The sequence below is a fragment of the Maylandia zebra genome, linkage group LG11, assembly GCF_041146795.1.
Source record: "Maylandia zebra isolate NMK-2024a linkage group LG11, Mzebra_GT3a, whole genome shotgun sequence".
Classification (NCBI taxonomy): Eukaryota; Metazoa; Chordata; class Actinopteri; order Cichliformes; family Cichlidae; genus Maylandia; species Maylandia zebra.
This window is the reverse complement of record NC_135177.1, coordinates 13,772,319-13,793,477: the sequence shown is the minus strand read 5'-3', so window position 1 is coordinate 13,793,477 and position 21,159 is coordinate 13,772,319. Positions and strand designations below refer to the sequence as shown.

The window sequence follows — 21,159 nt, the reverse complement described above, 5'->3', positions numbered from 1 at the left end:
TACTGACTGCAGAGATCAGTAAGATGTGTGTATTTTTTATTTATTAGTTTTATTTATTTAATATTATTTTTTAATTGAATGACTGTCTAGTAGTTCACAGATGTCGAAAAACTGAGTGTGGTAAAGCCACTGATTTTTTTTTTATGTATATTTCTGCAATCTGCACATTGTACTGACTTTCATTTTAATGTTTACACCAGGGTTCCTTGTCAGCACTTTATGCTCAGATGTTTGTAAGCTAAAAATAAACTATTGTGTATGTTCAAATATACTGTTGTGATTGAAGAAGTTAAATAAAAATGTCAGTCATCAATTCATGCATCACCTCATGTCATCATAACAGAGGTCTGTCTTCCAGGAAAGAACAGTTTAAAATTAATGTAATATAGTATTGGCCATACTATATGATGTATTGCTTGTCTTTGTTTAATAATACAGAAGACAAAGACCTTAAAAAATAATCGCATATCGCATCGCAATCGCAATATTGGGGCAAAAAATCGCAATTAGATTATTTTCCATAATCGTTCAGCCCTAATTTCTAATATACAATAAAATAACAGCAACAACAAATGATGTACCTGAATGGAAACAACGGTGTATTATCAGTGCACAGGCTCGCCATACACCACTCCGCACAGCACACTACGGCAGAACATCTCATTAGCATTCCGCTTTAGCATACAGTTTCACACATTAATAAACAAATGAAAAGTACATAAAACTGATGTTAGACATGTGTCCACTAAGCACTTATTACACTCGGTGCTCGTCAGCTAATCAAACATGTTTTATGTGTCTGTACTACTTAGCTATATTGTGTGCGGAACAATACAACTCACCTCTCGTATGGCTACGGCAGACTGGCAGCGATTACTGCAGCCAGCCTCACCTAACCAGCCACACCGAGAGGGGGGGGCGCTGTTTCCCCATTACACTGACATTTGTGGCAAGTGGAATAATACCACATAAACACTGTTACAACAGCACAGTGCATTTACAGGTACAAGCCAGTGCATTTTTTATTCCCTCTGGTGTAAAGTCTCTGCCAAATCAAACATGTCAATCATTAAGAGTAAGATTTCCACACTGTGGGGGGCCCAGGTTAATGATAACTGCCTTTGGTGCTGTTGGCCAACAGTGTGCTGATGGAAGGAGACCAAGTGGAAGGGAAGCAAAGCCAGGAGCACGGCAGCTTGATTCACACTTTCTACATGGAATATAATAATAATAATAATGGATTGGATTTATATAACGCTTTTTCAAGGCACCCAAAGCGCTTTACAATGCCACTATTCATTCACTCTCACATTCATACACTGGTGGAGGCAGCTACAGTTGTAGCCACAGCTGCCCTGGGGCAGACTGCCATATTGCGCCATCGGCCCCTCTGGCCAACACCAGTAGGCAGTAGGTGAAGCGTGTTGCCCAAGGACACAACGACCAGGACAGAGAGCCTGGGGATCGAACCGGCTACCTTCCGGTTACAGATGCGCTTCCCAACCCCCTGAGCCACGGTGAAAGAAAGAGTCGTGGTAATCTTTACTTTTATGTGAATAGTGTTTTGCAGGTGAAGAGAGGGTCAGACAAGATCATGAGTCTGAAGCTGGAAATCAAAGGATGATGTTGAATGTTGCCAGCGTGGTAACTGAAGCAGAATTTAATGGACATGTGTGGCGTCTTCTTTTTGAGGTCTTTACCTTACAATATAAAGCACCTTGAAGCAACTGTTGTGATTTGGTGCTATATAAATAAAACTGAATTGAATTGAAGGAGAGAAATGCAGAAGGACCCCAACCCAAAATGGCGCCGGTGAGGTCGGCTGCCGTGCTGGATGCTCTGCCCTAACTTCTCCACTTTTTGCAGTTTTTCGTCACTTTTTGCTATATCTGCGATAATCTTGCATGGGCATCATGCAAAACACACAAATCCGCTACAGTAGAGACACTTTGGTTTCTATTGGTCTGCAGTACACGAACATTTCACCATGTTTAACTCCGGACCCAACCTGGCCAAAGGAGATCCTGAGAGAGAACAAAGGATGCGACCCTAAGCGACGGCCTCGAGGTAAAAGAGCCGGCATCAGGAACAGGCTACGGGCTCGCGCACACCGCGCACCCATGCCCAGTATCCTGCTAGCCAATGTTCAATCCATCGAGAACAAGCTTGATGACCTCAGAGCCAGAATCAAGTTCCAGAGAGACATTCGGGACTGCAACCTCCTCTGCTTCACCGAGACTTGGCTGAACCCAGCGATACCAGACCACGCCGTGCAGCCGACGGGGTTCTTTTCGGTTTACCGCATGGACAGGACAATGGAGTCGGGGAAGAAAAGAGGTGGTGGAGTGTGTTTGATGGTGAACAACAGATGGTGCGACAGCACAAACATCTCCCCACTCACACGCTCTTGCTCGCCCAATCTGGAGCTTTTGATCGTTAAGTGTCGCCCTTTCTATCTCCCTCGGGAATTCACTGCGGTCATTGCCTGCACTGTTTACATTCCGCCTCACGCGGACTCGGACACTGCCTTATGTGAGCTACATGAGGCTCTCACAGATCAACAAACACTTCACCGAGATGCCGCACTCATTGTTATGGGAGATTTTAACAGAGTGAATCTCAAACGGACATTTCACAACCTTCACCAGCACATCAACTGCCCCACCCGGGGCACGAGGACATTAGACCACTGCTACACCCCGTTCAAGAACTGTTACAAGGCTCAACCCCTGCCGGCATTTGGAAAATCGGACCATTCCGCCTTCTTCCTCATACCTGCTTACAAACAAAGGCTAAAGCAGCAACCACCAATCAGGAGGGAGGTCGGCCGCGCTGCAGGACGCACTGGATGACGCAGACTGGGACATGTTTCGGCGCAGCTCTGATGACATCAACATGTTTACGGAAGCGGTTGTGGGATTTATCGGGAAACTAGCGGACGACACAGCAGAAAGAACTATCATCCGAACGTTTCCCAACCAGAAGCCGTGGGTGGATTAAAAACATCCGCGACGCTCTGAGATCACGCACCGCTGCCTACAATGAAGGGCTTGTCTCCGGTAATATGGACCTATACAAGGCTGCGTCCTACAACGTGCGCAGCGCGGTCCGAAAGGCAAAGCGGAGCTACGGGGAAAAACTAGAGTCACAGCTACGACAGTGCGACTCTAGGAGCCTGTGGAAAGGACTGCGGACTATAACGGACTATAAACGACCAGCTTCTTCAATGATGAATGCCGATGCTTCACTGGCTGATGAGCTGAACACGTTTTATGCTCGCTTCGACGCCGCAGCAATTAAAACAACAAACGGCTGCGTGCGCTCGGAGTGCACCAGTGAAGAAAATGCTTTCGTCATCACAGAGCATGCCGTGAGGAACACCTTCAGGAGGGTGAACACCAGGAAGGCAGCAGGACCAGATGCAATCCCTGGCCGGGTCCTTAGAGCCTGCGCTGATCAACTAGCACCGGTGTTCACGGAGATCTTCAACCTCTCCCTGGCCCAAGCTGTGGTTCCCACGTGCTTCAAACGGTCCATTATTGTCCCTGTTCCAAAGAAACAACAGCCCGCTTGCCACAATGACTACCGTCCAGTAGCACTGACTTCAATTGTGATGAAGTGTTTTGAAAGACTGATGAGAGATCACATCACTTCTTCACTTCCTCCCACCATCGACTCACTTCAGTTTGCTTACCGGACTAATCGTTCCACAGACGATGCCATATCTCACCTGCTCCACACATCCCTGAGTCACCTGGACACTGGCAGAGGGAATTATGTTAGGATGCTGTTCGTGGACTACAGTTCAGCATTCAACACAATAATTCCCTCTAAGCTTTTCACCAAGTTGACGGATCTAGGACTCAGCTCATCACTGTGTCAGTGGATCCTCAACTTCCTCACAGACAGACCCCAATCAGTGAGGGTGGGAAAACAAGTCTCCCCCTCCATCTCACTCAGCACTGGAGTGCCTCAGGGCTGTGTTTTAAGCCCCCTGCTGTACTCACTGTACACTTATGACTGTGTAGCCACATCCGACACCACCTCCATTGTCAAGTTTGCTGACGACACTGCTGTTGTGGGCCTGATCTCCGACAACATCGAGACGGCCTACCTGGAGGAGATTAGGAACCTGGAGACCTGGTGCCAGGAGAATAACCTCCTCCTAAACATCAGCAAGACTAAGGAGCTGATCGTGGACTTCACTACAAAGCAGGCGAGGAATTACAAACCCCTCATCATCAGTGGCACGCCAGTGGAGAGAGTGGACAGTTTCCGATACCTGGGTGTCCACATCACTCAGGACCTGTCATGGTCCTGTCACATCAACACCCTGGTTAAGAAAGCCCGTCAGCGTCTCTTCTTCCTCAGAAGACTTAGAGACTTCCATCTGCCACTGAAGGTGCTCAAGAACTTCTACTCCTGCACCATCGAGAGCGTCCTGACGTCAAACATCTGCACCTGGTTTGGGAACAGCACCAAGCAGGACAGACGAGATCTGCAAAGGGTGGTGCGCTCGGCAGAACGCATCATTCAATCAGAGCTCCCTGACCTGCTGTCCATCTACACCAAGCGGTGCAAGTCCAAAGCTAGGAAGATTATGATGGACCTCTCCCATCCCAACAATGGACTCTTCTCACTGTTGAGGTCTGGGAAGCGCTTCCGCTCCCTTAAGGCCAAAACAGAGAGAATGAGGAGGAGCTTCTTCCCCCAGGCTATTCGGGCCCTGAACCAGGTGTAGGACTGGACTCTCCCAAACACGTCACTATAAGACTGGACTCTCACACACGTCACCACACGCACCACCACACATTTCCTATAATCCTATAATTCCTATAATTTATAATCCTTATCTTTATAATCTCTTCTGCTATTTGCACATTCTTTACTGTAAATTCCTAAGTTAATTTGTAAATTTTTGTAGTAAACTGTAAATTGTAAATATTGTAAAACTTTTCTTCTGTCATTTAATGGTCGGGCATTGTACAGCTACAAGCATTTCACCCCCATGTCATACTGTGTATGGTTGTGTGTGTGTGACAAATAAAATTTGAATTTGAATTTGGTGTGGATTTTGCAAATAGGATGGAAGGGCTGAATGCGGAAGTGCAGAGGTTAAGAAAGGAGGAAGTGAGGGCAGCTATGAAGGTGTATGAAGAGTGAAAAGGTGGTTGGTTGGAGATGTGTAGGAGACAGGGCAGTGGACCTTTGACTGTTTAACAGTCACAGAGAGTGAGAAGATGCCTGAGGAATGGAGAGTTTTGAAGAACAAGGGTGGTGTGCACAGATGTAGTAACTACAGAGCTTTAATGCTGATGAGCCATACCATGAAGTACACTATGGGAAAGACTGGTTGAAGCCAGGTTAAGGAGAGAGGTGGTGAATGCCCCAGATCTCCTAGGCTCTGTCTTGAGGTATCCTGAGGTAGATGCTGAACCCTGAGTTGACCCCAGTGCCTGTGAGTGTGTGAACACGCGGGTAAAAGTGCTTAGGCACAGAAAAAGCTGGTGTATGAATGCAGACAGCAGGTGCTATGTAAGCGCCAGTCTATTAAGTACAGCATTAAATGTTATGTCAGACAAGTTGAATAAAGAGGTCTTTGGCTGAGTGTCTCGTGTGCTCATCGCAGACAGTTTTGAGCGTTATTAGCAGCTAAAAATGAAGTGACAGAGCTCACACCGATGTCAATATTTATACCCGTAACCGTAGTGAGATTTGTTTGTTATAGGACGTGTACAGTTTACTCTCTTATTGTGGCTTCGAGCTTAATCGGGTTTCTACTTTCTGAGTTTTTGTTTCTTCTTCTTGTCTGCAGGAAAATGGCACCTGGGCCTGAACTGTGAGAGCCGTGACGATCACTGCCACCACCCTAACAACCACGGCTTCAATTATTTCTTCGGTATCCCTCTGACTAACCTGAGGGACTGCCAGCCTGGACATGGCACCATTTTCCAGTTCCATAAATATTTGCCATACAGAACAATGGGCATCGTTTTGCTCACTACAGTTGTGCTGCACTACAGCGGGGTCATCGGCAGAAGGTCGATCCTGAGCTTGATGTTTCTGTTGCTTTTGGTCACTGGTTTGCTAGTAGCGTTCATCATGGTTGTCCCATACTTAAACTGTGTTCTCCTGAGGGACCACAGCATTGTGGAGCAGCCATATAAGTCTGAAAACATGACACAGAGGATGGTCCACGAGGCAGTGGACTTCATAGAGCGGTACGTGAAGCTTTCCTGATTCACCTGGATCTGAAAACTCTCTTGTTGCAATGTTTCATATTCATTGTTTGTTTCTGCAGAAATTCAAACAGGCCTTTCCTGCTCCTTTTCTCTTTCCTCCAAGTCCACACAGCCATCTTTGCTTCAGCAGCTTTCAGAGGAACGAGCCGCCATGGTATCTACGGGGACGCTGTGCAGGAGGTGGACTGGAGTGTGGGTAGGTCATTCTGTCTGTTTAAAGGAAAAGCTGCTTTTCTATGTCTGTCAGTTCTTTCAAATCCAGTAAAAAAAGCCCAGAAGCTTCCGACCTCTCCTCTTTGCCCAGTTCAGTCAAATGACACTAAGAAAGAAAGAGCCTTCAGGAATAATCATTAAAGTGGGAACAGAAGATAAGTGTGTAGTCATAGCAATTACATCTTGTCACGATCTTATCATGTTAGGAGGGTAGGCTCTGTGAAACCCCCCCAGCTTCACCTGCTGCTGCAGAGGAGAGAAGAACCAGTGAGTGAGGCGAGATGGAAGATGTGAGGAGATCCACTTAAAACCTTGTGGATGGAGAACTGATCTCACTGTGCTTTGTAGTGTTTATCATGACCTGACCTTAGTATACTGCATGTCAGGGAGAAGCCCTAATCAGACAAATCGCTATGAGTCTCACGTGGCGACAGTGGGAAGAAAAACACCTTTTTAAAAGAAAACCTCCAGCAGAGCCAGGCTCAGGAAGCTCAACCATCTGAGCCGACTAGATTGGGGTAAGGATTACTAAATATTAAATGCAATACTGGTGTATAGAGGAGTATAAATAGGAGTGAAGAACTGCATCATCATCAACAACTATTACAGCATAACTACTGCACTGACAGGGACTCGAAAGAGAGAGCAGATTTCTCCTGTCTTGGCTTCCCTTCATTGGCTTCCTGTTAAATCCAGAATTCAAAATCCTGCTCCTCACATACACGGTCTTAAATAATCAGGCCCCATCTTATCTTAATGACCTTGTAGTACCATATCACCCTATTAGAGCACTTCGCTCTCGCTCTGCAGGCCTACTTGTTGTTCCTAGAGTATTTAAAAGTAGAATGCGAGGCAGAGCCTTCAGTTTTCAGGCCCCTCTTCTGTGGAACCAGCTTCCACTTTGGATTCAGGAGACAGACACTATCTCTACTTTCAAGATTAGGCTTCAAACTTTCCTTTTTGCTAAAGCATATAGTTAGGGCTGGACCAGGTGACCCTGAATCCTCCCTTAGTGATGCTGCAACAGGTGTAGGCTGCCAGGGATTCCCATGATGCTCTGGGAGTTTCTTCTTCACTCACTATGTGTTAATAGGTCTCTCTGTCATTACAATTATAATAGTCATTACTTCTCCGTCAGCACTCTCAAAGCCAACAGTTTTTCTCTATATTAGGGTCTAAAAATAAAGCCCCTTGAAGTGACAGTTGTTTTGATTTGGCGATGTATAAATAAAGTTGAACTGAACTGTTTTTGGCGACTGAAAAAAGTTAATGTCCAGTAGTAATGATGGACATGATCAATACAATCCCTGTGTCAAGGCTGATGGGCACGCTGGACTCAGGAGATCAAAGTTCAGTGTGTTTGTTTACAGTGAAAGTATATTTGCACAAAGACACAATGCAAATAGTGGAATAGTGGTCCAGGGGTCCGGGGGGAAGAGAACCCATGTAAAACCGTCCATCTCAGGGTTCGACCCACCACACACCAAGGAGGGGAATCCAGGGAAATGTACAGAAGAAACACACTTAGTGTTCGAGGATGTCGGAGGCACCACAAACACAGAAGGTTTAACTCATTGTGTTGTTGAACGGTCCAGTGAAGAGTGGCGTTGATGAGATGAGGACACAAACACACGTGCACAGATAGAGGAGAGAGGCACAGAAAGAAAGCAGAGCAGCCAGCGAGCACTGATGCCTACTTTGACCAATCATATATAGAAGATGTATTTTTCCTCCTTCTTTAAGCTGCTCCGTTTAGGGGTCACCACAGTTCATCTGCATCCATCCCGCTCTGTCCCTCTGCCTCTGTCACACCCACTCTCCTGCTTGACATCATTGACGACAAACACGAACCTCCTCTGAGGTCTTCCTCTTTTCCTCCTGCCTGGCAGCTTTAACACATGTGTTGTTTTACAGTTTCTCTTTCTCGTTCTGTTATTCATACTCAAACGGAAAAATGTTTCCAAATAATTACAGACTGGAGTTTGCACTGTGTGTATTCTCAGGTCAGCTCATGGAGACGCTGGACAGACTCAGCTTGAGAGGAAAAACTCTTGTTTACTTGACTTCAGATCAAGGGGCTCATCTGGAGGAAATCTCTGCCAGAGGCGATGTCCACGGGGGATCGAACGGAATATATAAAGGTACACCGAGAAGAAAAACGGAAAACTGTTCTTGGTTGTAATGCTTAAAGCTGAAGACCTTTCTGCCTGTATACATCAGCAGGATTTTACCATTTAGTTAATAATTATAATTGCAGCCACCGGCAGAGCAAATGTAGACAATGACAGTACCACCTGTGCAGACGGCTCAGTGGGGATTTGGTGCAGTGCTATCATTTAGGCTTAATTGGTAGCCGGATGAGAATTATTTTCATGACTTCTTGTTCTTTTTTTTTTCTTTTACCGAGCAGCAGGGAAGTCCACAAATTGGGAGGGAGGAATCAGGGTCCCTGGAATTTTACGTTGGCCTGGGAAAATCCCTGGTGGCAGACAGATAGATGAGCCCACCAGCAACATGGACCTGTTTCCTACTGTGGTGCAGCTGAGTGGAGCTTCAGTCCCAGAGGACAGGTGAGGCTGCACAGCGGTGAGACTGTGCTCCTTCCTTATGTCAGCCTGAAATCTAGGTCACATTTAAAGAAAGGAGAGGCAGTGAGAGCGATTCACAGTGAGGGGAATCCTGGATGTGAGCAGAGGGAACATGTTTTCTAATGAAGAGTGGGGTGTTAAGGTAATCCAGAGGCTTTGATCAGTTGCAGCCACCATTGTAATTCATGTTCACTTTCTTTCTGCAGGGAAATAGATGGTCATGACCTCATGGATTTGCTACAGGGGAGAGCTGGACGTTCCAAGCATGAATTTCTCTTTCACTACTGTAATGCCAACTTGAACGCTGTCAGATGGCATCCCCAAAACAGTAAGTGTGCAACAGAGAAAGATGAAGCCGTATTGATAACCTCTACCGTTTGTTGACAAGTGCAAACACACTTTGCACCAGGTCAGGCAGCATTTTTAACCTAACCTGCAGGGTCAGGTTCAGTCTGTCCAAGTGACACAGCATGTCGACCAAAAAGACCAGATCCATAATCCACTTGAGGTCCGAGAGCTCGGGATAGTCCTTCTCTACCATTAACAGTTTCATGGGCGACCGTGGCTCAGGGGGTTGGGAAGTGTATCTGTAACCGGAAGGTCGCCGGTTCGATCCCCGGGCTCTCTGTCCTGGTCGTTGTGTCCTTGGGCAAGACACTTTACCCTACTGGTGTTGGCCAGAGGGGCCGATGGCGCCATATGGCAGCCTCGCTTCTGTCAGTCTCCCCCAGGGCAGCTGTGGCTACACCTGTAGCTGCCTCCACCAGTGTGTGAATGTGAGAGTGAATGAATAGTGGCATTGTAAAGCGCTTTGGGTGCCTTGAAAAGCGCTATATAAATCCAATCCATTATTATTATTATTATTATTATGGCATCCAAAAGCTCAAAGAAGCGAGAGAGTGCCTGGGTTTATCACAGCCACCTCACAGTGCAGTGCAGCAGCAGGTCACCTGGAAGCCTCGGGTCCAGCTCAGCGATGAGATTCTTGAATTGCATGTGGTTAAGTGCATGTGTGTGGATGCAGTTGATGATTTCCATCACAGGCTTCATGACGTTGTCTAAATTCAGTGATTTAGACGCGAGTTGCTCCCTGTGGATGATGCAGTGGAACCAAACGTGAAACATGGGGAGGGCACAGAAACAGAAACTCCAAGCTTTGTTTGCAATAATCAAGTATAAATCAAACACAAACACAGGGTCACACCCATCATGACACTCGCACCTACTGGGAAACTTTGTGGTATTTCCATCTCACGCACATTTGCATTTGATGAAAATACAGTGTTAAAGCACTTTGAATCACCTTGTTGTTGAATTGTGCTATACAAATAAATTTCCCTTGCCTTGCCTTGCCTTAAACTCAAACGAAGCGAACACGCAGATTAAAAAAACCACAAACTTCAATATAAGAGCTGCATGAAACCAGGCAAAGAGCTGCATGCGGCTCAGGAGCCGCGGGTTGGCCACTTCTGAAATGGATTAATAAACTACTAAAATGTAACATACCAAACTAAAGGACAAAGATCACTTTGTACCAGACAGATACAAACTCTGGTATTTGAGGCCATATTCCTGGTGCTATTTGAAGTCAACATACAAAGATGAAAAGAGGCTGGCTTCCTCAAGAGAACAATCATCCAAAGCAGACTTAAATATTTGTAACAGTCCCCTGGCCTGAATATCAGAGAAGGTCTCAGGGGAGATCTGACACCGCAAGACAGTCTGAAAAGATCTCTCAGCTGAAGAGATCTGCAGGAGTGGCAGCTTAATATTATTAACTGCCACCAAAAGTGTTTACAGGCTGCAGCGTGAATGACTTGGTGTCCACACTTTCACAGATTCCACAGTTACTTATGTAGTTTTTCCAAGTTAATAAAATACAGAATGGAGTTCATTAACAGCAATGGTCTCATTTGAAAACCTGAGCATGCTGCTGCATTTCTATTTATGGTCACTTTTAAAGACAGCAGTTTGGCCAAAGTGCCCGACCACTGCTGATCTGTATCACACTGAAACATATACTATATTACTACACATTATAGAGTTTATGGATAATAAGTATACCATGGCCCCATACTCGTGCTTGGAGTTAAAATTTAAAAAGTGAAAGCATGAAACCAGCAGGTGATGTGAGCCGTCACATGGACCAAATGATACAAGTGCATGGATGAAAACAACTTCAGACGTTTCCTGCAGATTTCTCACACTCAGCTCAGGCTGAGGCCGTCCGAGCTTCTAGAAGGCTCTTTAAGCCTTCTGCAGGAAATGTTTGACCAGAGCTTTCAACAAATGAGGAAACTGACCAACTACAATCCCAGGTGTATTGTAGCAACTGCTCATTTAGCTGAACTAGATCCAGGGGCAGCACCGTGGTGCAGTTGTTAGTAGGGCTGTGCGATATGACAAAAATCTCAGACATTTATCGTCCTGACAACGATATAAATCACAAAAATGTAACATTTTCTGTAAATTCTGTGAATCTCAGGCAGCTCGACTTGCGTTTAGTGTTTCCAGCTGCGCGTCATGTAGCTGGAGTCGAGTGTTTTAACCGATGCATGAAACGATACATTTTTAGACATAAGTTGTAACGGCGCCGTTTTCTCTCAAAATTTGAGTCTAAGCTTTATTTTTTAGCACCTGACGGCTCTTTTTTTGCTTCTCATCCGTAAACTCTCTGCATGCTCTTTCACGTGATTCAGTTTATTTTGAAAAGTCTCAAAAGGATCTTGAGCTTTATTGTGAAAGGTTTATGTGGAAAACAAACAAGCGGACAGCGGAGCCATGATGAAAAACAATGAAAAATATTGCTGTAAACAGTTTATTTTGCGACACCACGAAACAAACGATAGACGCTTTTATATCGTCATCGATATATATGGTTATATCGAACAGCTAGTTGTTAGCACTGTGTGCAGAGTGTGAGGTTAACTGATTATTCTAAATTGTGAATAGGTGTGATTGTGAGTGTGAACGGCTGTCTGCCTGTAAGTGTTAGCTCTGCGACCGAGTGGCGGCCTGTGCAGGGTGTAATTTTGTAATGTACCATATCAGGTCATGAAAAAAGGCAAATGGAAAATGTGTTTCTCTTTGATGTTATTTGACAAAACATACATTACACACTTTACAAAAGGTTAATTCTGTTCATCAACCTTTTGATAACATGTGGCTTCTGCAGAGATCCAGTAGGCTGGTCATCTACAGTTAGGTCCATAACTTGTTGGACAAAGACATCATTTTTTTGTAGTTTTCAAACCATATGTGACTGAAGTATTTCAGCTTTCATTTAAGGGGTTTTACAAACATGCATTAACTGAATTACAGCCACTTTCATGCAGAGATCTAAAATGAATTAGGTAGTTCAATGACAAGCAGTTTCATGACCATGCGAGGTTATTCCCTCATCAAATGTATCAGATATACAGTGCTGTGCATTTGCCACATCCTGTTTCAGATCATCAAACAAATTTTATATTAGACAAAGACAAAGTAAATACAAAATGCAGTTTCCAAATGATGATTTAGGAGAAAGAAACTAAACCTACGTGGCCATAGCTATTCAAGTAATCCCCCCCCTCATGTCAAATCAGCAACTGACTGTGATGAATCCATTTTTATGGAAAGCTGAGTTTAACTGGATACTGTGTGACCTGATGAATCAAGGAGGATAAAAGATCTCAAAAAGTTGCACATCATGACACAAAATACACTCTAGAACAGATAAGAACCAAAGTCATTAACATGTATGAGTCTGGAAAACATGACTTTGCAAAGCTATTTTTAACACTTTGGGACAGCAGCAGTAAGGCAGAGAGGGGCGTCCATGGAGAGAATATTGAATTAACAGTTTATAGCTTCTCGCTGTAATTTTGAATAAGAGGCCCAAACACGATGAAGCTAATGTTAGCTTTATTAGGGTGAGCTGTGACGTGCACAGGGCTGTACTCTGCTCAGATTCAGACAAATGCTGCAGAAACCTGATCGAAATCTTGCAGAGCAGCTTTTCAGTTGATAACCAGAAGGATCCACAAACTGAAGGTGGATGCAGTAAATGCCTGACGGAGCGTCTCTCAGGAAGAAATGCTGCATTTGTTGATGTCCATGGGTTTTAGACTCCAGCTGGTCATTTTCTACAACAGATTTTCATCCAAGCATTAAAATAAAATTGTTAGTTTGTTGAATTAATGCATCTGAAAATGTATAAATGTTGTGCTTCCTTTGGTTTGTAAAAGTCTTACATTTAAGGCTGAAAGTCTGCACTTCAACACCCTGCTTCATGGAGGGAAAGTGGCACTGAGTGCTTTCATTTATCGTTCTCAGGTAGCTCGGTGTGGAAAGCTTTTTACTTCACTCCAAACTTCTACCCAGAAAACAAGACGGGATGTTTCCATACACATATCTGCTTTTGCACGCCGGAGCACGTTACCTTCCACGATCCTCCTCTGCTCTTCGATCTCTCAAAGGACCCATCAGAGAGCACACCGCTGACCCCAGACACTGAGCCTGCCTTTCACTTTGTCCTGGCCACAATGAAGGAAGCTGTGAAGATGCATCGGCGCTCACTGAAGCCAGTGGAGAACCAGTTAAGTCACGCGAACCTGATGTGGAAGCCCTGGCTGCAGCCCTGCTGCTCCACAGTCACGCAGCTCTGTCAGTGCCAGCTGTACCAGTAAGCTTCTGTGGAGGCGGCACTGGAAGATCCTTGCTGCTGTTTAGTCACACTAATCTGAATATGGACACTTCATATGAACTTCTCAAATCCACGATTAAACCTTTGTTTTGTCAGGGCGCAGTCATCTGTTGCACTGATTTTATTTCACTTGATGTAGTAACAAAAGCCTCACATTCAGAGATCTAGTCAGCACACAGGTGGCAATTATAAAATACAATAGACTGGATAACAACAAAGCTGAGTGACTAACACAGTAAAGTTGTCAGCTGTCAAATCAGAAAATATATTATGAGACTTAGACCTCAATAAAAGTTCAGAGAATCGTCTTATACAAGTCTAAGAGCTACAGTACGAGCTGCAAAGGGGGGGTCATGAATGATTAACAAATGTTGTGATACCCACGATCTGATACTGATTTTCTGGTTTAGTTGAGGCAGCTGAGGTAAAGAAAATCAGGCTTGGTTGAACTAATTTCCAGAGAATATGGTGACCATCCGTGAGCTGAGCAACAGTTTGGACTTTAAACACAAAGTCAGCTAGATTTCAAAAGTCTAGTGTGGTCTGACATGTTTGTATACAGTTCAATTCAGTTTTATTTATACAGCACCAAATCACAACAACATTTGTCTCAAGACGCTTTATACTGTAAGGTCGACCCTACAATAACAAAAACGAAACAGAACAAAACCCCAACAATCAGATGACCCCCTATGAGCAGCACTTTGGCGACAGTGAGAAGGTAAAACTCCCTTTTAACAGGAAGAAAGAACCAGGCTCAGGGAGGGGCGGGGCCATCTGCTGTGATTGGTTGGGGTGAGAGAAGGAAGACAGGATAAAGACATGCTGTGGAAGAGAGACAGAGATTAATAATAACTAATAATTGAATGCAGAGTATGAACATGATGTCAACTGTGACTGAAGTAGAAACTCCCAGTGCATCATGGGAATCCCCCGGCAGCCTACACCTATTGCAGCATAACTAAGGGAGGATTCAGGGTCACCTGGTCCAGCCCTAACTATATGCTTTAGCAAAAAGGAAAGTTTGAAGCCTAATCTTGAAAGTAGAGATAGTGTCTGTCTCCCGAATCCAAACTGGAAGCTGGTTCCACAGAAGAGGGGCCTGAAAACTGAAGGCTCTGCCTCCCATTCTACTTTTAAATACTCTAGGAACAACAAGTAGGCCTGCAGAGCGAGAGCGAAGTGCTCTAATAGGGTGATATGGTACTACAAGGTCATTAAGATAAGATGGGGCCTGATTATTTAAGACCTTGTATGTGAGGAGCAGGATTTTGAATTCTGGATTTAATAGGAAGCCAAAACAGGAGAAATCTGCTCTCTCTTTCTAGTCCCTGTCAGGACTCTTGCTGCAGCCTTTTGGATTAGCTGAAGGCTTTTCAGTGAGTTTTTTGGACATCCTGATAATAATGAATTACAGTCGTCCAGCCTGGAAGTAATAAATGCATGAACTAGTTTTTCAGCGTCACTCTGAGACAGGATATTTCTAACTTTAAAGATGTTGCGCAAATGGAAGAACGCAGTCTTACATATTTGTTTAATATGTGCGTTGAAGGACATGTCTTGGTCAAAAATGACTCCAAGGTTCCTCACAGCGTTACTGGAGGCCAAGGTAATGCCATCCAGAGTAAGAATCTGGTTAGATACCATATTTCTAAGATTTTCAGGGGCAAGTACAATAACCTCAGTTTTATCTGAATTAAGAAGCAGAAAGTTAGCGGCCATCCAGGTCTTTATGTCTTTAAGACATTCCTGCAGTTTAACTCATTGGTGTGTGTTATCTGGCTTCATAGACAGATAGAGCTGGGTGTCATCTGCATAGCAGTGAAAATGTATGCTATGTCTTCTGATGATACTGCCTAAGGGAAGCATGTATAATGTAAACAGAATTGGTCCTAGCACTGAACCCTGTGGAACTCCATAATTAACCTCAGTGTGTGAAGAGGACTCTCCATTTACATGAACAAACTGGAGTCTATTACGGTGTGTTCACACCGAACGCGATGGACGCGAATAGAGCGTCAGGTTTACATGTAAAGTCAATGGAAAGGCGCGATGACGCGCGATTGCGGGTCCCGCGAAAATTCGGAAGCAGATTTGCGTCGCCAAAACGCGTGAAACGCGCGTCAGTGTAGCGCGTCTGGCGCGTTTGACTCGCGAATAAAACCACGCGCGTGAGTTTTTGTGTTGCATTTTGTGCATACGCGCGTTTCGCGTCTACCGCTCGAGTTGGAAAAATCTGAACTGCAGCGTCAAATCGCGCCGCGACAACCAATCAGGAGCCTGGTGACGTGGCTGTTACCTAGGTCAAAGGGGCAGATCCAGCCAAAGCCTTTCACACTTCAATGGAGGGGAAGGCTAATCAATGCGGTAGCAAACAACTCGGAGCTGTACAACACCAGCTGCTTTCAGTACCGAGACAGGAATAAAAAGGACCGAGCTTGGAGGAAGATATGTGAAGAGATCGGGCAACCTGGTAAGTTCATTCATTTCTCTTTTGAAAGTTTTCACTGACCGGGGGAAGCCGCACAAAAGCTAGCAAGCCACCGCTATTTTCCCACTGACGTACAAATACCATTCTGCTTTTATGCATGTTGTCATTTAGGAATATATTTTATTGTTTATTAATAAACAGCACACAGTGGTCCTGCTGTTCATCCGTCACTGCTTTGCTTTTTCGCTGATTTTTTATTGCACAGTACAGCATTGCATTCTGCAGCCTGCTTGCCAAATTTATCACGTTTGGTTTTGATAACCATCGCGTCCAATAGAAAAAACAGCACAAAAACACCCATAACTATGAGCCTCATTCGGAAATAGACACCTGCACCGTGAGGGAAAAAGGCGCACGAAAGTGGCGCGCAGATGAAGACAAAACACGGCATAATAATACTTTTACGTTTTGCAATCTACAAAGGTTTGCACTTTGAGAATCAATTGTGAGAACTGTGACCAGGGGCTAGTTATTCTGAGAACCCCTGCAATAAATGAGGGACCACTGTCTACTCTACGATTATTATATCCAACCTGTTAACATTTAATACTGTATTGATAGAACGAACTGATTCTGCAGCAGAGCATCCCCAGTCCCTGAGCTCCTGCTGCTGCACCCACAGATATGTACAGCAAGCACTGATACCTTTTTAGTCGGTGGGATTCCCTTGTGATCACCTTTACTAAATATCTACAACCAATCTGATTATATCCTGTTATTGGTTTTTTTTTTTTTTCAATGTTGAAATTAAAATCTAGTAGCAGCCTTCTCATTTCTTTGTGTTTTGTGCTGTTTTACAGGCCCACAGAGGAGGACGGCTCCGAGGCAGATGAGGGACGGGTCCCAGGACGGTCCATCGGCGGTGGAGCTGGCCATCCTGGAGTCCCTGAAGAGGCCACACCAGTCTCCAATGGAGCATTTCCTCCTCAGCCTTGTTCCTGCTCTGGAGAGCAGCTGGTCCTTTTTATTCCTGTCTCTCTGTAAATTCTTATATTTTATATATTTATGTTTAATGTTTTTCTGTTTGAGAATTTTAATATTATTTCAAATAAATGTTTATAATGACTAATGTCTCAGTTCTACTACACAGCAAATGTTGGCACACAACTTGACACATGTAGAATTTATTTCATATTATACTAATGACAAAATATACTGATACAGTGGGATGCAGAAGTTTGGGCAACCTTGTTAATAGACATTATTTTCCTGTATAAATCGTTGGTTGTTACAATAAAAAATGTCAGTTAAATATCATACAGGAGACACACACAGTGATATTTGAGAAGTGAAAAGAAGTTTACTGGATTTACAGAAAGTGTGCAATAATTGTTTAAACAAAATCAAGCAGGTGCATCAATTTGGGCACCACAAAAAAGAAATGAAATGAATATTTAGTGTATATCAATGTGTGTGTCTCCTATATGATATATGGGGTGCCTTTGTCTGGACGTGCTTCCCATCCAGAGCTGCACAGCAGAGAGGAAAGTTCCAGCGCTCCTGGAATCCCTCTGTGATGGAGCGCCAGTCTCCAGGTGAAGGCACAGCCATGAAGTCGTCCACTAGACAGTCCCAGATGGACGTCGCTGCCTGGGGGGTGATCTGGCTCACCGTGGACACACCGACTCTGAAACTGAACGCGATGGTCCTGAAGGAGTCCCCGGTGACAAGGAACCTGGACAAAATTGTTCAAAATCAGTATTATGTGTACTGCAGTTACAAAATACATTATTCAAATTCCAAAATACTTTTGTGATGTCAGATATAAATCACAAAACTTAAATCTTACATAAAACATTTTGTAATTATAAGGATAATTACAAAATGTATATTAGATCATATCTAAAACTGTTGTGTTTTGTTTTAACTTTAACATATCATAATTTGATTGGTAGCAACTTTCACAACTACAGTGAGCCAATCACTCATAATTCCTAAACATGTCAATCAGGTAGGAATGAAGTAAGACATTAATAGAAATAAAGAGTTGTATGTTGACATGTAGCCCTTTCCTTGCTTAAATCATTAATATTTTTGAAAAATTAATCTGTGATAAGACAGCTTATCAAGATAGAACCATGTAACTAGAGATGAACCAAACTGTTCAGTTTTATCTAACTCTGTTTTAATAAAGGCTGTGACCCCTGCTATAGAGTCTGACAGCTGCAGGGATTATATACAAATATTCAACTATCCCAGAATTAAACCAGGTCTAAATAAAAAGGAGTGAGTATCACTACAAGGTTAACTCAGTGGTCCTAATGCTACAGTTTGATATCAGCAAACACCGAGCGCATACATTGATAGGACACCACAGCCATGCTATCATGCAAACACTGATAACAGCATAAATCGAATTAAATCGGGACTTGATGAGACCTTCTGAGTATCACTAGAAATATTATAAAGAGTCGTCTCTGTACCACAGTTTGCTTTCAGTAAACACCGACAGCATTCACTGTTAGCATAGCACATCCATGTTAGCAGTGTATAACTGGATGGATTAGCATATTAGCACAGATATCAATAAAGGACTACCGTATTAAATAGTTTTACTAACCTCAGGCAGACGGACAGGCGCTCTGCAGGTGGGATTGAGCACCTGTAGTTGGTGTCTAGGCGGGCGATGGTGGGACCGACGAGGGAAAGCAGGTCCTCAAACTGGCCGACGGTGATAGCGCTGGAATCGGCCGTCATCCAGGCGCAGCTCCTGGAGCAAGTGGTGAAACTCACCAAACTGCTCATGCCTCTGGAGGACCTGATGGACCCAGGTACGGCGAGGACGTCTTTTACGCTGCTGCTCTGCTCTCCACAGTACATAGAGAAGGGAGACTCTCTCTTCAAGCGCTAGCTCGATAGCTGCCATCTTGCAAAGATACCGGTCTGGCACAACTCCCTCCCACATTTCCGGTTCACGCGCGTCAAAATCGATGGATTTTTCTTGGACACGCGTTGAGACGCGAATGTACACGCGTCAAATTAGGGCGTTTGGGGCGTTTTATTCGCGTCCATCGCGTTCGGTGTGAACACACCGTTAGATAGATATGATACAAACCACTGCAGTGCAGTACCTGTAATACCTACAGCATGTTCTAATCGCTCTAATAGGATATTATGGTCAACAGTATCGAATGCTGCACTAAGGTCTAGCAGGACAAGCACAGAGATGAGTCCACTGTCAGAGGCCATAAGAAGATCATTTGTAACCTTCACTAAAGCTGTTTCTGTGATGAGCTCTGAAACCTGACTGAAACTCTTCAAATAAACCATTCCTCTGCAGATGATCTGTTAGCTGTTTGACAACTACTCTTTCAAGGATGTTTGATATGAAAGGAAGGTTGGAGATTGGCCTATAATTAGCTAAGACTGCGGGGTCTAGAGATGCTTTTTGAGTAAAGGTTTAACTACAGCCAGCTTGAAGGCCTGTGGTACATAGCTGATTATTAGAGATAGGTTGATCATATTTAAGATCGAAGCATTAATTAATGGCAGGACTTCTTTGAGCAGTTTTGTAGGAATGGGGTCTAAAAGACACGTTGATGGTTTGGAGGAAGTAATTATTGAAGTTAACTCAGAAAGATCAACTGGAGAAAAAGAGTAACTTAACATCAATGGTACTAAGAGTAGCTGTAGATAATATTACATCTGCGGGATGATTACTGGTCATTTTTCCTCTAATGATTAAAATGTTATTTGTGAAGAAGTTCATGAAGTCATTACTAGTTAACGTTAAAGGGATGGTTGGCTCAACAGAGCTCTGACTATTTGTCAGCCTGGCTACAGTGCTGAAGAGAAACCTGTGGTTGTTCTTATTTTCTTCAATCAGTGATGAGTAGTAAGATGTTCTGGCTTTGCGGAGGGCTTTCTTATAAAGCAGCAAACTATTTCTCCAGGCTAAATGATGATCCTCTAAATTTGTGACTCTCCAGCTTACGAGTCATCTGCTTTCAGGTGAGTGTTTGAAAGTTATACCTCTGATGTGAGAATTTCTTTTTCAGAGGAGCAGATTCGTATGTAGTAAAGAAGTGAAATTGTTAACAAGATAATCGACCTCTGTGGGATGGCATGAAACCTTTTGGAATCCAAGATAACGCTGACCTCAGCCAGGGGGACAGTGACAACCTTCAGCAGCACCAGGAAGAGAGCCATGTTGCTGCCGTTTGGGTTATTTTCCCAGAGAAGACCCATCTATAGCACCAGTTCACTGATGGTGTCAGTGGTGCTTTATAATTACAGTGAAAACTATAAATGTCTTGTGAGCAAGCACTCTACAATAGTGGGAAGGAAAAACACCCTTTTAACAGGAAGTAACCTGCAGCAGAACTATGCTCAGGGAGGGGCGGGGCTCCCGGGCCCCTGCAGCCAGTCTTACCTGAGCCCTTTTCCACACCCCACCACCCTGTGTTTAAGTCAGGACCTGCCCTAGCGTCTTTTTAACCATCAGTTACTGTGTGTGTGTGTTCCAGTTCAGGTTCAGTCACTGGAGCTCGAAATTCAAATAAACTTATTGGAACCACATTTAGATGTACGGCTGAAAAATATCATTTTGTGCAGCACCGTAACAGGTTCAAGCCTGACTTCTCTGAAAAGCTCCATGAACAGTGCGTCTGTGGCTGATGACAGTCGCAGGACCTCTGTGATCATATCTGGCACTGGTGGTAGTGGAGTGAGAGATCAGAGAACAGCAGTATCTATTCATTCCTCAGAGCTGAGGAAAAAAGTTAATTTGAACTCATCAATATCCAAAGAAATCAGCCTAAACTGCACAGAATGTGAGTGTGTGAACAAACAACCAATGAAAGCTTAGTCTGGGGCTGAGCATCGGGGCATGTGACCTGTAAATGTGTTCAGTGTGTTTCAGGCATAAAACCTGCCCACAGCGTGGAAAGAAAAGCGCCTGGACTTCTTTGAGTTGCTTGAAGACGTTTCACCTCTCAT

The 21,159-nt window shown here is 44.2% G+C and overlaps 1 protein-coding gene across 2 annotated transcripts in view; it reads left to right on the top strand.

Annotated features, from left to right (window-relative positions):
• Positions 1-17,286, top strand: part of LOC106676298 (steryl-sulfatase) — a 43,584-nt gene extending 26,298 nt beyond the window's left edge. Inside the window, exons 6-12 of one of the 2 annotated variants that reach the window (XR_013100781.1) lie at positions 5,816-6,221; positions 6,302-6,438; positions 8,459-8,596; positions 8,866-9,025; positions 9,250-9,371; positions 13,361-16,203; positions 17,022-17,286. Coding sequence is in view for 1 of the 2 variants with exons in the window: in XM_076889809.1 (XP_076745924.1) it covers positions 5,816-6,221; positions 6,302-6,438; positions 8,459-8,596; positions 8,866-9,025; positions 9,250-9,371; positions 13,361-13,713 (1,316 nt within the window). In the remaining variant the exon portion in view is untranslated. Of the gene's footprint in view, positions 1-5,815; positions 6,222-6,301; positions 6,439-8,458; positions 8,597-8,865; positions 9,026-9,249; positions 9,372-13,360 lie in introns of both variants that reach the window. The other variant, XM_076889809.1, reaches the window with a different exon arrangement.
• Positions 17,287-21,159: the final 3,873 nt, after the last annotated feature.